Source organism: Musa acuminata, chromosome BXJ2-4 (assembly GCF_036884655.1).
Source record: "Musa acuminata AAA Group cultivar baxijiao chromosome BXJ2-4, Cavendish_Baxijiao_AAA, whole genome shotgun sequence".
Classification (NCBI taxonomy): Eukaryota; Viridiplantae; Streptophyta; class Magnoliopsida; order Zingiberales; family Musaceae; genus Musa; species Musa acuminata.
The window spans coordinates 2,107,075-2,122,236 of record NC_088341.1 but is presented as its reverse complement, the minus strand read 5'-3'; the positions used below and the strand labels follow the sequence as shown (position 1 = coordinate 2,122,236).

At 38.3% G+C, this 15,162-nt stretch overlaps 3 protein-coding genes across 6 annotated transcripts; 1 reads left to right on the top strand and 2 right to left on the bottom strand.

The window, feature by feature from the left end:
• Positions 1-170: 170 nt before the first annotated feature.
• On the top strand, positions 171-1,892 carry LOC135608889 (gibberellin-regulated protein 12-like). Of its 3 annotated transcripts, XM_065101941.1 has the most exons (5): positions 171-272; positions 411-524; positions 589-636; positions 758-791; positions 1,524-1,892. In XM_065101941.1, the coding sequence occupies exons 2-5, from the start codon at positions 438-440 to the stop codon at positions 1,703-1,705; spliced, it is 351 nt and encodes a 116-aa protein (XP_064958013.1). In that variant the 5' UTR covers positions 171-272; positions 411-437; the 3' UTR covers positions 1,706-1,892. The 3 variants fall into 3 exon arrangements, with proteins under 3 accessions (XP_064958013.1, XP_064958012.1, XP_064958014.1); XM_065101940.1 differs by lacking the exon at positions 171-272 and having other exon boundaries at positions 290-524; XM_065101942.1 differs by lacking the exon at positions 171-272 and having other exon boundaries at positions 296-524; positions 761-791; positions 1,524-1,847.
• A 2,420-nt stretch (positions 1,893-4,312) lies between these two features.
• LOC135608888 (non-specific lipid transfer protein GPI-anchored 12-like) lies at positions 4,313-5,302 on the bottom strand. Its single transcript, XM_065101939.1, has 3 exons — positions 4,865-5,302; positions 4,665-4,751; positions 4,313-4,571 (listed from the first exon to the last, which is right to left on the bottom strand). The coding sequence occupies exons 1-3, from the start codon at positions 5,229-5,231 to the stop codon at positions 4,462-4,464; spliced, it is 564 nt and encodes a 187-aa protein (XP_064958011.1). The 5' UTR covers positions 5,232-5,302; the 3' UTR covers positions 4,313-4,461.
• A 1,557-nt stretch (positions 5,303-6,859) lies between these two features.
• LOC135609429 (ADP-ribosylation factor 1-like) lies at positions 6,860-11,215 on the bottom strand. 2 transcript variants are annotated; one of them, XM_065102706.1, is made up of 7 exons: positions 11,002-11,215; positions 10,738-10,896; positions 9,505-9,575; positions 9,155-9,274; positions 8,798-8,916; positions 8,002-8,083; positions 6,860-7,131 (listed from the first exon to the last, which is right to left on the bottom strand). In XM_065102706.1, exons 2-7 carry the CDS (start codon positions 10,883-10,885, stop codon positions 7,126-7,128), a joined length of 546 nt encoding a protein of 181 aa, XP_064958778.1. In that variant the 5' UTR covers positions 10,886-10,896; positions 11,002-11,215; the 3' UTR covers positions 6,860-7,125. The 2 variants fall into 2 exon arrangements, with proteins under 2 accessions (XP_064958778.1, XP_064958776.1); XM_065102704.1 differs by lacking the exon at positions 6,860-7,131 and adding an exon at positions 7,733-7,779 and having other exon boundaries at positions 11,002-11,141.
• Between the last annotated feature and the right edge of the window lie 3,947 nt (positions 11,216-15,162).

The window sequence follows — 15,162 nt, the reverse complement described above, 5'->3', positions numbered from 1 at the left end:
AGGCACGAGGGTGGGGGCAAATGTATATGGACCTCCATGTTGCATGGTACTGACGTTGGTTTAGCCTACGCATCGGTGTACGAAGGCTATGTGATGGACACAACCTCAGACATGCAGTTACCGACCACTGTCCTATCACCACGTACGGATCCACAGTTTATGCGATGAGAACGAGAACAAGTTCATCCTCCGTACCTTTACCATGGCTGGCCCAGCCGCTGGATGAAAGCCAACTAATCTCACCAGCCAAGGAGACAAAGGAAAGCTAAAAGGTGTGATGTCATTGATGGAGGTGTGTGTCGGTGAAGAAGGGTGGTGGCGGTAGTGGTTGTGGTGGTGGTAACAGTGGCGCAGGCTTTTTTCTTAGCTCAGTCTCCACCTAATAACTGCACAGCTTGGGTTCCTTGCAGGGCAGGCTTCCGGTGGGTGCATCGCAAATGGGGAGATCGGGATCCGTTCCTGCTCTTCTCTTCTTGCTTCTCCTCGGCATCTGCTGTGCTGCAGTGGCTGCATCATCAACCATGGTCGGTCTCTCCCTCCCTTTCTTCCTTCTTTTCCTCGCTTACTCTGTCCTCATGGTGTTTGTAGGATGCGCCAAATGAGGAGCTCGGAGTGAACTTGGCAGCAACAAAAAATGTGAGTTGAACTTGGACTTCTTGTCATTCCTTTTCCTTCTCTTGTCCTGTATGTTTCCTTGAGAATACAAGTGAAGATGGACGAGGTCTAACTCCTGTTTGCTCTGTTCCTTACTTGGCAGCAGAAACACAAGCATTCCGGATTTTCTCAAGCAGGTGAGATGGCCATCATGTTTTTGCTTGTTCTATGTTCCTCCAACTGTTCACATCCAGGGTCTTTGATGCATTTATAGTGTTTCTGCGAAATAACAATTGAATTAGACTCCAGAAATATGTTTTAAGTTGGTAGGAAACCTTGTGTGGTTAATGGATAACTACATTGCTTCTGCTAATGGATAGCTTTGCATCTGCTTCAGAATCCACAAACTGTGGTTAATTTCCCACCATGCTCTTTTGAGTTCTCCATACTGCCTTGATGAAATGTGAGAGCAGTACAACACCGAAATTTTCAACTAAAAAAATTGTAATTTTGAGCTTTACTAGCTTAGATCCACAAAAAGTTTATGATAACAAAGGCAGATCCAACTTTTGTGAAGTAGAAGAGGTAGAATCTCAAACAAAAGAGGTAGTTGACAATAGAGAGTCAGAAATGTGTTAGAACTACCAAGAGAAGATCCAATGTGACAAAAGGGTCATATCCAGGAAATTTCTGTAGACCAATCTAGTTTGGACTAGAAATTTATGATCAACAACAACATCAAAACAAGACATTACTGTCCCTATAAGCTTTGACTGCAAGATCTTGTGCTTTAGATCCTTCAATTCTGTTCAAACAGAACAAGTCCGAGACTAAAAGAGCCAAACACATTATGCCTCCAACTCCAAGTTTCATGCATGTTGGAATTCATTCACAGGCATACCGTATGATCATTGGACATGATTTTGCAGAGTGCCCGGGTGCATGTCAGTATAGATGTTCGAAGACAGCCTACAAGAAACCCTGCATGTTCTTCTGCCAGCAGTGTTGCTTCAAATGCAAGTGTGTTCCTCCAGGGACTTATGCACACAAGGAGGTATGCCCATGCTACAATAACTGGAAGACCAAGAGAGGAGGCCCTAAATGTCCTTGAAATATTCTACTTGAAGATTTCAGGCTTCTCCTAATTTCCTCATTCTAGTTAGCAGAGATCTGATGTGTATCACCAGTTCTCTATCTGATTAAGCTTTAAGTAATTATGAAAGACTCCAGTATCGTGTCTTTTTATCATGCAATGACATATTTGAGAGTGTTTTGCTAAGACAAGGTTGCAGGCATAATTATGTTGAGATCACACCAATTCTATGACTTTCATATCAGTTTAGTCTAATGATTCACAATGTTGACAGTATCAGACTTTTGAAGGATCCATAATTCTCAGTGTGTACAGGAGATTTGTCCCTAGCATCTTTAGATTAGCAGCTATGACCTCAGCCAATCAAGCTATTGCATTCATGTCTCTGATCAAGATTTCTTATAGTGCTTATATTTGATTATTATGTTTTATGTACTTATGTCTTTATCATGCAATGGCAAAAATGAGATGATGTTGAGATTAGCTCTTCAAATTCATGACTTTGATGTCAATTCAGTCTAATGAATTTTTATGACTTGTATGAAATATCAGTCAGATAATGATAGATTTCTGTTACAAATGATCAGCACAAACATTGTATTAACTCTCTAAGGAATTCTGATGGCAAAGAAAAGAACACAGGGCTGTTAAACTGAGATCTGGAAGCAGATTTTTGGAAGACATTACAGTATCAGGTTAATTTAACATATATATCTGCAAACAAGAACAGTAAAATGAACAAATATGTCTGGAATCTATCCACTGGAAATAATCATTCTAATCTACAGGAATATCTACTCTGATCACAAGACCATAGTGTCAGAAAAAAATATCACCATAAATATTTTTCCTTGTGTTTGGAACATGTTAGGAAAAACAAGGCTCGGATTTTGTTGATATTATAGGCATAAAACAAAAGAAGAAATGTTTTTTAGAGGCTGAAAATTCAATTTCCAAGCTTTTTTTTATTGCTTGGTGAAAATTCCAAAACAGTAAATACCTAAATTAAGGACAAGAAAACAAGAAAGGGGCTTCAGGAATATGTTTAAAGCTTCCAATAACTCAGATATGAAAACAATAACCTGTAATTAAGATATTGAAAGCATACTTTAATTAATGGTTAGCCAACAATAACTCATTTTTATTGAGTGAAGGAGCAGATGAGTCATGACACTGTTCACAAAAATCACTGACTAAAAATTTGGTCTTAGCATGATCATAAACCCCACGCAATTCCTATACTCCAAAGTCGATGGATCATAGCTGTGCACAACAACAAATGACACACATCCTTTTCCCCTTACACTGACGGCAAACAGCAACAAGCCTATCATAGAATACCCCACTCATAACTAAACTGTGCTGTGCCATTAATTTGCCTTAAAAACCGGCCATAGTATAAATGCCATGCCACCAAACAAGCTTCTCTTCTCTCTTTCCAATGGCGACCATACTTCCTTTTCCCACTAGTGTTCTCCAGCTTCATGATTGATGGTTGCAGGTAAAAACCAAACATCTGAAACCACAGCATGCAATGACCAGTTTCATATTGGTGTTGCATATAGTGGAGTGTAAAAGCTAATTAAAGAAGTCAATGAATCGAAAACCAAAATTGCAAGAACTATTATGATAAGGAAAGTTTAGTCTTTATTTAGTTGTAATCCAGTATAAAAAGGCTTTGACTTGTACCCATTGTATTACATATGACAATTCTTGATCTCTATCTTCATCTGAATAGTACATGATATTTCAAGCCATCTTTAGAAAATATTCATCAGAGCTTTTACATATAATTACTCATCACTCAGTCAAGACCTTCAAATCAAATCGAAGCGAACCGAATCGAAAAATATGATTTAAAAATAATTCTTTATAATTTGGTTTGTTATTTATTGTTAAGATAGAAACTATTCTTGACAAGAAACATAATTTTCATAACCAATTATAGTTTATATACATTTCAAATTTTAGTTGCAAACTTAAGCCCTTCTTTTATTTGTAATACAAAATGTTCTCATCTCCACACTAATCACAAAAATAGAAGATAGAAATTTCATAAAAACATATTCTTAAGAGTTTATAGAAAACATTTATATATAAATTACAAACTCCAAATTGCATCATATGACTATTTGGTTTCTCTATCGAATGTCTTTATTCGGCTTAAGAAACATATTGTTCAGTAATTCCTTATGAACCTCTTCTTGTTTATATATATACGTATATATAGTTATTTATTTATACCACATATATATATATATATATATATATGAGATGGGTCGAACGGACGGTCGAGATGTGAAAATGAACGGTCCCCGTCCTCCTCGGAATACTCAATCTTGGAAATGGTTCGGAATCGGATGTGTACGGTCTCAGATGATACTGAGAGGCATGCAGTTGAGGACTTGAATGGCGTCATTAACGTCGCACGTGATGCATTCATTGACCCTATGAAGTACAAACGCGACCCAATCACCACCGCCAACCTTAAGGTCTCCCTCCCCCAGCCGGCATCAACCATCACCGCTCTGATCATGAATAGCATTCAATTCTGGCTCACCTAACCCTTCTTCCCATCTACCCATTGCATCCGACATATGCGCAAGACACCGATCGAGCGTAGAATGGAAGAACATCAATCGTCTGTTCATACTTGGAAACTTGGAATGGATACACAAACAACGCAAATTGAATTCTGGCAACGTAATACACTTCTCAGCGCATGAAAATAAAGAAACTGGAATGGGTAGACCACACGAATCGATTGGTGAATCCTAGAAGAATCCGACGACGGCGATGGCGCAGGAGAGACCGGCGAGTGCGAGACGACCCACTGCTCCGGCTCCGGCGGCGCGGTTCTGCGGGGGCGGCGCGGCCGGTGTCCCTGCAGGGAATTAATTCAGGCACAGGTGCTGTGATTTCGACTGGTAGCGTTAACTTAGGCCTATCACTCCAACAAGAAGAAATAGTGGCTCACCGGGCAACCGCGGGCCAATGCCTGATGGAGCTGATGAAGGAGACATTGGACTGCCCATCGGACTACCTGTAACTGGATATCCTATTGCTGCAGCATTGCCAATCACAAAAAGGCTCAGTTGACATGGGAAGCTCATAACGATCTTATATCAACGTAAATCCACTGTTTACAGCAAGCACAGACGTGTAAGCTTGACTGACCTGCGCACAGGCTCACCGGCAAAGAGTCGATGTGGCAGATGGAGGGAAGCTTGAGGGCCCGGTTGTTGTCGATGGAGATGCCGAAGCTCTCGGCGCCGCCGGAGAGGAGCTCGCACAGACAGATGGGCTGCGAGTCGAAGAGGCCGGCGAGCTCGGGGCAGCAGTCCTTGTCAGGTACCGTATCGTTGCTGCCGGTCATCACGTACGATAAGCAGCTCGACAGGTTTAAGTACGACTGCGTGCAGTCAAGTCCGGACGGGGTCGGCGCCGGGGCTTGCGCGCGTACGCCGCCATGCAGCATGGCGCATGCGACGACGACGACGGTCGCAGCTAGCAGAGGGATCCGGAGGACCGTCGACGTGGCCATGGCGTCGCCGGAGCCTGAGAGTGGCTGCTGTAGGCAGAAACCAGAAGTGCAAGGCGAAGCTTGGTTTGTGCTGCATGTATATAAGTGAAAGAATGGGGTTGGTCGTGAGTATTAATGGTTTGCCTACCTACCAAACTACATATTTAGTTGGATGCACATCTTCTACTCGAGAGGCTTTGCACACTGAGGAGATGAAATCACAGGAATACTCTTGTGGCGTGAAACTTGTGGTGGCTGCAAGTGTGCCAGAGAGAAAAAGACCTCTTTGTCGTTGTAAAGCTGAGGTCTTTTAAGCCATACTACAATGAGGATCACCAAGAGGGACTGTCATCACACCTTTTGGAGGAGGATGCTTACCGTCATGGTAACACAACATGCTTGATCTTGCTGTTCCCTTCGAACTCTTCCATCTTCAAATTATGCTGTTGTCTTCTGAACAGAGAGAGAGAGAGACAGAGAGAGAGAAGGTTATGCTCCAATAAAAACTTGTTTCCATTGTAAAAGCATTCATATAACATTTGTTGCGAATCCAAGCTCAAAGCAAAGACCAAGTGAATGAAAATTTGCAGATCATAGAAGAAGGATAAGGACCTGTTGAATCCCTTTTGCATGCAGCTCAGAGCTCTTTCCACTGAAAATTAACTCATTTCCAGTTGAATGTTAGAAGACATACCATATCTGAGGAATAGATTACATCTAAAAGATTAAGCTAATGAGTTATGGGTGGGATTTACTGGTCACAAGTGAGGATCCTATAAATGCAAACAACTCTAATAATTGCTATTTAAAATGTAGTTGCAGTCTGTTCCTCCGATCGACAATTTGTCCTATCACAATCAATTTGGTATCCATTGGCTTCCGCTATTATGTTAATTTGTTAAGAGAAATTGATCCATATATTTGTAAGTATATCTTCACTGAGCTTGGATTGCATCTTAGAGTTCTCATGGAGTATGCTTATGTTATTTTTGAAGTACCCATTTCAGTTTCTGATTTCAATCAACTTTCTTCCAAACATGGATTGAAGGGGTCTATGAAAAAGGTGTTGCTACTATGTGGATCAGAAACAAAAGATCTCTAGATACAAGGGGATGATGAACTTACCACAGCAAACACGACTGTGAGGCTTTGAACACTGACGACATACATTAGGCTGCTTGCTGTACAGCTAATAGCTCGAGTTCTAAACTACTCAACTACAAATAATCCATAAGAGCAATATAAATAAATTGGTTTGATCGTCAAATCCCAAAAACTGTATGATTTTTCAATTTCTGGTTGAATCTGTGCAAAATCATCAACATTTAAAATAAAAATTCCAGGCCATTTGATCAAAGATGTCTTCTTCACACTGAATTTGTGCCGGTGCCTTTGCTGATCCTTCTCATTTTGCACGTCCACATCACCGAATACCACGATATAAGAGACTGCTTTCAGAACTTGAATTTTGATCATCCAAATATATGACAATTGGAGATCGACTTCAAGTTGGATAATGAAGTCAAATCTTTTTTCGCAAGGAATTTGGCATATGTTGAAGCCATGTCGAAATAAGCCTGTGAATATTTGGCAAATTCTGTAAGAAATTTTCCAGTATATTGCGATTTGTTAGTGATGATGGAAAAAGCTTGGAGAAGGATGCCAAGAGAAATTTGCCCACCAAATGATCAATTAGAACATCAAACACAGATTGATCATAATCATATTAGCACACCATACAACCACTCAGCATCTTTCTCAACCTTTTATCTTACAAGTCGGGCTATTATTACTAATACTACAGAAAAAAGAAAAAAAATTATAGCACTAATGTCAACAGAACTGGACCACGACGGACAAGTTCATGCCGCTAAGGCATAAATCTGACCAAGCAGTATGTTCCTTGCTACTAGTTTCAAGCCTGCAGATACAAAAGAGAAATAGAGTTAGATCCAAAATCATACATATATAATGTTTCACAAATTCCAGAAATCTGAAACTGCTATTAGAAGCCAATTAAGACACATAAAGTTACACCGGTGAAAGTATTCCATTAGCCTGAAACTCCAGCTTAAGCGGCATCATCACTTGCGATATGCAACAGTTTTTTTTTTTTTTTCGGTTCCCTCTTTTCACATATATTTGGATTCAACCTTCATCAATACTTGAATTCAATTTTCAAATTGTCTTTATGACCACCTGAAGAGCATTTTTTTTGTGCAACTCATGTAAACTAAATTCTGCAAAGTGCTGCAAATACTACTCAAGGATTAAACCACGAATGTAAAACAGTATCCGACATCCTATTTTGTAAGGATCTTTGAGCTCTTGCTCTTGTGACTATATGATCGCACATAGCATTTCCAATGCAATCATTACTCAACTCATCTAATTCTATTTCCCAAACATCAGCCTTTGAGAAGGTTCTACAAATTTCTAATATCGGGCAAGTACCTGTTTGTATCACTGTGAACCTCAAGTCCTGTTCAAATCAGAGATACTTGGGCACCGGTCTCCCAAAGCTATGTCCAATCCAACTCTTGTGTATTGCTTGAGTTCATTTAGCATCCTGATGCCCAGTTAAATGAAGTTAAACTTGGCTAAGTGATACGTATTGCTAATCTATGGAAGAATAGTTTCCACCATTGCTGCAAAAGTTTTTCATAGTGATGCTTAACTCAGTTGACAAATTCAATTTCAGTACTCATTGTCGCAAAAGTCCTATGGTTACACCACTGACCCAAAAGAGATTAAATAATTAAGAAACAAATAAATTAATTAAGATACAAACCTTGGTGACGATATTGTTGGAGAGCCAATCCAGCCCCTCATACAAACCTTCACCAGATGTAGCACATGCGCTCTGAATATACCTGCAACCATATCACACATTTTCTTGATCATCAAACTACGAGTGAAAAAGACCAAGATGTACCTTCATAAAAAAAGGATGTGGTATAATTGTATAAACATGCTTTGGTACTGCATCAAAAACACGACAAAAACAAGAAGCAGCACAAGATAGAAAATAAACATAGTGCAAATTAACATCCCAACTGGAGAAATGAGAAGGCACCAATCAAACTTGAATAAAATTTATGTAGTTCAGAGAATTTCAAGCATTATAAGCTGAGGAGAAGCATGTGGCTCTTTTGGTTATTATTCTAGCAACTGTTGTGACATAATTACTTCTGAACACCAATAATTTTACAGAAAACCTTAATTTCTGTAAGACTCTGAAATAAGATGAAGCATTTGGTTATTGTTTGATGTTTCCATCTAATTGGCTGTTATCATATGAACTAACAGGTTAGTTGGAGACAATAAATAGAGATTTGGGCGATTTCAAAATAAGATGATAAGAGTAGATTTTCCCTTTGCTGCAAAAGGATTTTAAGAGTAATACCACCATGACATGTCGACATAAACTGTCTGGCCATCACATGCTATTCTCTCCCTTTTTATGAATTATTAGAAGAAAAACGTGGAATTTCTCAGTATCGACCACAAATCCTTGCTTCGTATTATAAATAAACAGGAAAAGCAGCAATTCTGGAATATAGCAACATGGGAATCAGGAGTCATACCAGTGTCGGTGACGCAGGGAATGCAGGCCAAGCTTATCAGTAATTTCAGCTGCATTCATTGCATTTGGAAGATCTTGCTTATTTGCAAACACAAGCAAAACTGCATCACGTAACTCATCCTGCATAAAAACCAAATAAATATAGTAAATTAAATTTGAGCAGAAACTTATCTTAGTGAACCAATAAAGAGAAAAGCAACCATCACTAATTTGGCATTTTAATTTCCAACAAGTGACCATGAAATGTACATGCAAACATAATTGCATCCGATCATGACACTGTACTAGAATTTCAAACAGCACAGACATGCTGAATTAGAGAGAACATAATGGTTGTCAACAAACCAAACCAACTCACCTCATTAAGCATCCTGTGGAGTTCATCCCTTGCCTCGATAATACGGTCTCTGTCATTGCTGTCTACAACAAAAATAAGGCCCTGAGTGTTCTGGAAGTAGTGCCTCCACAGAGGTCTGATCTGTTTAGATGAAACACCCAATAAATAAATCAAAATAAGCAAGTATCAGACATAACATACCATTAAAATAGTCTGGTCAAGTTTAAAATCAGTAGATTTCAAGTTTACAATGCATTATGCCTTCAAATGTATGCAACCTCCATAAACTCACAGATGTTCCACAAAATGTGAAGCTTTAATTCCATACTTAAGCAAGTAAAATCAGAGTATCAAATAGAGATGTAACCTACCTTATCTTGACCACCAACATCCCAAACAGTAAAACTAATGTTCTTGTACTCTACAGTCTCCACATTGAATCCTGAATTAAAGCATCAAATTTTATTACTGAATACACAAATTGCCCAGAAAGAGAGAATCTGCTTGTGATCGAAACATAAGTCTACATAGGAAACTGCACTGGTAAATTATGAAGGTAAGTAAATAAGTCAAATCCTAGATAAGATGTTAATGCAATCTCTAAATTATAACCAAAACCATCTCTAACATATATTGACTAATTGCTCCAACAGATCCTAAATAAATATGTAGCGATCCCTTAAGAAAAATAATGCCATCAATTCTAAAAATCTTGGATGGAGTTTTAAGGTGAATTTTGATAATGCATCAATCTCAAATCTCCCATGTAAGCAACACACAAACTTTGGTGCCAACGAAGCTCACAGTAAGGATCACTGCAAACTGTTCAGCACTTAATATGTATCAGGGTGGTCCTTCTATGGTATAAGGCTTTACCAAAACCATGAACCAACATAGAACATGTTCCTAAAAGACCTCAAAGTATTGCATCACTGGTTCCATGAATCATGAGTCACTTCAACATCGCATTTTAACTTACTTCCAAATGCTGGCACTTCAATTTATGAAGAGTTGAATTGTAATATCCAAATAACCAGACACAAGGAAATTTTAAGTCAGCTCAACCAACCATATCGGTAAGATCAAGGACTTACTGTTTCTCTTTTCTATGGATCTTTTAATCTTGATAGCATGCTTATTATCTTTGATATAACACATAAAGTTGCGCCAAAAGCAACCAACATGAAAAGGGAAAAAGATAGAAAATGATAAGAGAAAATATATATATGCTTGTCCATCCTTAAACTTCTCGATCCCGTGAAAACAAATCATTTTCTTTAACATGCAAACGATCTCCAAAAATCAACAGATACCAGTTTCAGAATGATTTGCAGGATCACTCTAAAGAGCTATCTTTTGTTCAATTATCCGCAGCGAACAGGAACCATATAGCTTGGCGACATAGAAAGGGACAGAAGAAAGACAAGACGACGACGACGACGACAACGAGCATAATGAGAACGAACCATAATTTCGCAGTATAATGATCTAACGGAGGGAAGAAATCCAAGACTCATCAAAGAACGCTTACAATTCATCGAGAGAACAAGGTAGAAGAGCCTCGTCAAAAAGAACATAAGATGGACAGGGAAATAGATGCTGACCAATAGTGGGAATGGTGGTAACTATCTCTCCGAGCTTGAGCTTGTACAAGATCGTCGTTTTACCGGCCGCGTCGAGCCCAACCATCAAGATCCTCATCTCCTTCTTCGCAAAGAGCCGGCTGAACAACCTCGTGAAGGTGAGCCCCATCTTGTTCACCACTGACGAACACAGAAAGGCCACACGGATCAAACAAACCAGCAGCAAGCGAAAAGATCGACAGAATTAGTACAGAAAACGATCGAAAGATGTGACGACAGACTTACCGAAGGTCTCTCGGACGAGGCCCCTGCTGCGACCAAGGAAGAGGAGGAAGAAGATGGCGCCCTGCTACCGCAGCCACCGTTTTATCGTTAACCGGGGAGGCGAGGACAACACACCGCGTCAAACTCACGCACATCGCGAGCCACCGCCACCGCCACCGCCACCGCCGCCGCTTACCAGGCTTTATAGGTGGGCCCCACGTGGGCCCGCTGTCTTAGCCTGCCTACGAGCGTTAGATTCTTCGAGTGGCATAATTTTATGACTCGTTGAATTTTTGTTGATGTCAAACCAACAATACATCACTGCCAGAGGCTGTATAAGCTTAAGATATATTAAACCTTAAAATACAATTCATATTTCTTCATAAAGAGGAAGTTACTTAAAAGGTTTTGAGAGATTAAGAGGCAAACAATGAAAAATCGATATTCATGTCATCTAGAAAACAGAAGAGGATCATCCCTGTAATAAGTATCCTATACTTAAATGACATTCAAATTAATAATACTAAACTACAAATATGTATTCATTTAATATTATATATTTTGTTGTTAGTGTAATGAATAATTCAAGATCCATTGAACGATAGGCCAACACAATCGATGCTTTAGTGACACTACAAAGGACGATGTCCGGACTTCAACTATACTAACTATTTTACTAATATTGTGATAAGTTATAAAGTAAATCATTGATCACTAAGGCTCTATAAGGCTTCTTCGAAGGCACTAGCGAGACTAATGATAATAAGGATGTCGACGATGGCCACCTCTCATGACTTTGGTGATAGCTATACTATAGTTTCATTGCCCGATTGGTCACCAAGGCTCAACAGATGGTTTCGTCGATGGCGATGACCATAAATAGCTACGTTGATCGTGGAGCCTCGATACTAAACCAACAACCATGGCAAAAGTAAACAATAAGAAGGTCCACGTATTGCTGGCAAGAAGGTAACGTCTACCTCTTGTCTTATTGCTAATGATGATCATGACCCTCCTCTTTTCTTCGGTGGTGGTTTATTGATAGGAATCTTACGCTAACAGCTCCAATACTAATGTCGTCAGCAGGACCTCTTCCTCTTCTCTTTAGTAATGCCCATCTGCTGTTGCTATTAAGGAAGCTATGACTAGCTCTATCCCTACTTCTTATTGGCGATGATGATAGAGATGGCGACGATGATAGAGAATGCGATGATGGTGGCCGCCACCGGCAAGAAGGTTTGCAATGGTGATCTTCTTACATGTTGCTATTCCATTGGTAGAATAGGTAGAGAGGTGATTTGGGAAAAGAGAAAAAAGTGCAATCTAGGCCCTAATAATAATAAATCAAAAACTTAAAGAGTTTTATTGAACCAATTTTGTCTGATTCAAGTCCAACAAACTATTTCAACCCAAATAAACCAGAGTCAATCAGGCCAATCGATATCAAGTATCTTCTTTTAAAATTTTAATGATATTTTAGTCCTAATATTTAAAAAGGGTGTCGTAGGTAAAGTGACTTTCTTTAGATAAATTATCTTTATTTTTAAATTTAAAAATTATTTTAATTTGAAATAAATAAATGGTGATATAAAAGTGGCATCTTCTATAGTTAAGTAAGTTAGACATTATCAAAAGAAATTTATCAAGTGAGGTCTTGTCTAAATAGTGTAGCAAATTATCATATGAGAGAGAAGGCTTCAAATACTTAACTATTTGATAAATAAATTTAATAGACTACCATCAAAACTATGCTTTTAATGCATCAATTTAGATTTTTATACATATATATGAAGAGACAAGAGAGTTATTTAGTTTTTGAGCATTTTTCTTATTCTTAATATGTGAAAAACTTAGCTTTTGAGGAGGCTAATGCCATTAATTCCATTAATGTGATTTAATAGAGCAACAACGGAGGGGGACGATAGGGCCTCATGAGACGGAGGACAAAACCTCCCTGCATAGATAATACAACCTCGTAGGACGAATGATATAATTTTACAGGATAGATGACATGGTCTCATGAGATAAAGACAACCACAACGGGGCAAGAGATGAGAACGATAATATTTCATGGGACGATAGCACGATGAGACAATAACACGGGAGGCAAAGAGTAGAGCCTCACAAGACGAAAATGAAGACGGAGGTGGCCAGGCAATGATGATATTACGAGTATTTCAAGAAATAAGAGGTACCAAACTGAGGATATATATATATATATATATATATATATATATATATATATATATATATATATATATATATATATATATATATATATATATATATATATATATATAAACACACAAGAAGTATAATTTTGAGGTAGGCTTTTTATGTTTGAGTGTCTCGATATGATTTTTTTTTTGTTTGTAATATACAGGACTTGAACTCATGGATATCTCGAGAGATTCTTGGCAATATGACGTTACGTTTTCCATTTCGTTATGCCCAATTTCTTATACATCTCAGTCAACATATATCCAAATTATGATCAAATCATGTTTCTTTTGAAGTGTCATCTCATATCGTACACAAACTCTGTCGATAACTAATGTTCAGATTGCTCGAATACATGCAAACGGTGGCTCACTACATTACATGCGTTGAAGCGGAGTAGTTTGAATACCAACAATGGTCAACAGATGCTGCGGAAAGATGAAAGCATCAAACAGCTCGAGAAAGGCTGCAGCCCGAAACATAGATTTGTAGGTAAGCTAAAGGAAAAAAGTTTGTGCATCTTAAATGTGAAACTCAAGAACTTGATGAGGAGAGTCTTACCAATGAGGAGCATATCGCTATTCTAAGAAGCCACATCAAATGAATATATTTTAGCTCTTTTTCTTTTTTCTAGTGAAGTCTTCTCCTCCATCCAGCTCGAGCGATATGATTAATATTCTCCATTTAATCGGTTGATTTTAATCCAAAATAAGCCAACAATTCGACGAATATTCTCTATAGTTGAATACGATTAGGACTATCCTTTCTAATTGGGATCCTTTCAGGTATGACATAAGTTCTGACCACTGTATCAAGTTCTAACCAAAGAAATATTTATCTTTGGTTACACATGATGTATGGACATTCACTTGATTTGCATGAATTTGCCAAGGGAGCAAACTTTGCTGTTGAAAGTAACATTGTTCCTTGCCTTCCATGTTCTCCATACAACAATAAGGCATCTTCTTTTTACCTTCATCTGAGTTCTACAGCTTCTTTACAAATTGTTTTCACATGATTTTTAAGTTTCTTGATCTTTTCGACACATGATTTTGATAAATGGATTAATTAAATCGATCCCATATGTCAGAAAAGTGATAAATAATTTGGTTGGACAATCATAAATACTAAAAACCTAACAAGTTAGGAAAGAATCTAATATATTTACAAGCTCTAGCATTCTCTCTCTTCAAGCTAGTGGAAGCTTAATGTATCTTTTGTATTAAGAAAAATAACCTTAATTCAAGGGTCCATGTGTTTAGATGGGAGAAAGAACAACTTCATCTATCTCTTCTTGTAAACCAAAAAAAAATTCAACTTAATCTTTTAAGATTTCTTTGGCAAAAAGAGAGAAAAATTCAGCTTTTCTTACACTCCAAGAACTACAAACTATAAAGAAAAAAAAAATGCTGATTCTTTTCCTCTCTAAACAACTTGTGTTGAAATTGTTCTTGCATCCAAAAATCTGCTTCAAAGATGTGTTTCTAGAAGACTATTTAATATCAGTCAGTGTGTATACATACAAATATATAAAGTTGACACAAGTCACAATCCTGAATGATAGAGAGGTCACAATTTAATATGGACTGTGACATACTCTTTCCAAGGTGGATGCTGGTTCTAATCAGTAAATTATATTGAAAAGCTTCCAGGTTGCTGAGCTCCCATGTTCCATATTCTCTCCACTTGTGAGATCTTCATAAAGCCATTGCTTTTCATTGGAGATGTCAAAGCTACAGTCAATCATCATAGCCTCTGCAAAAGTGCAGTGCAGTAACAGCAGATCCATCCAAAGAAAGTGCAGCAAAATGGATTAGTAAGTAGCAGCAGTCCATGATATGTTTCTCCCTCTCTGCATGTGAGGTCTATTTATTAGGCAGTTCTCACAGATGCACAAGGGACTTGTTTATTCAGAATCTATAGGCTAAAGGAATCAAGGACTTGCTTCCTAGTCTGTGTTTT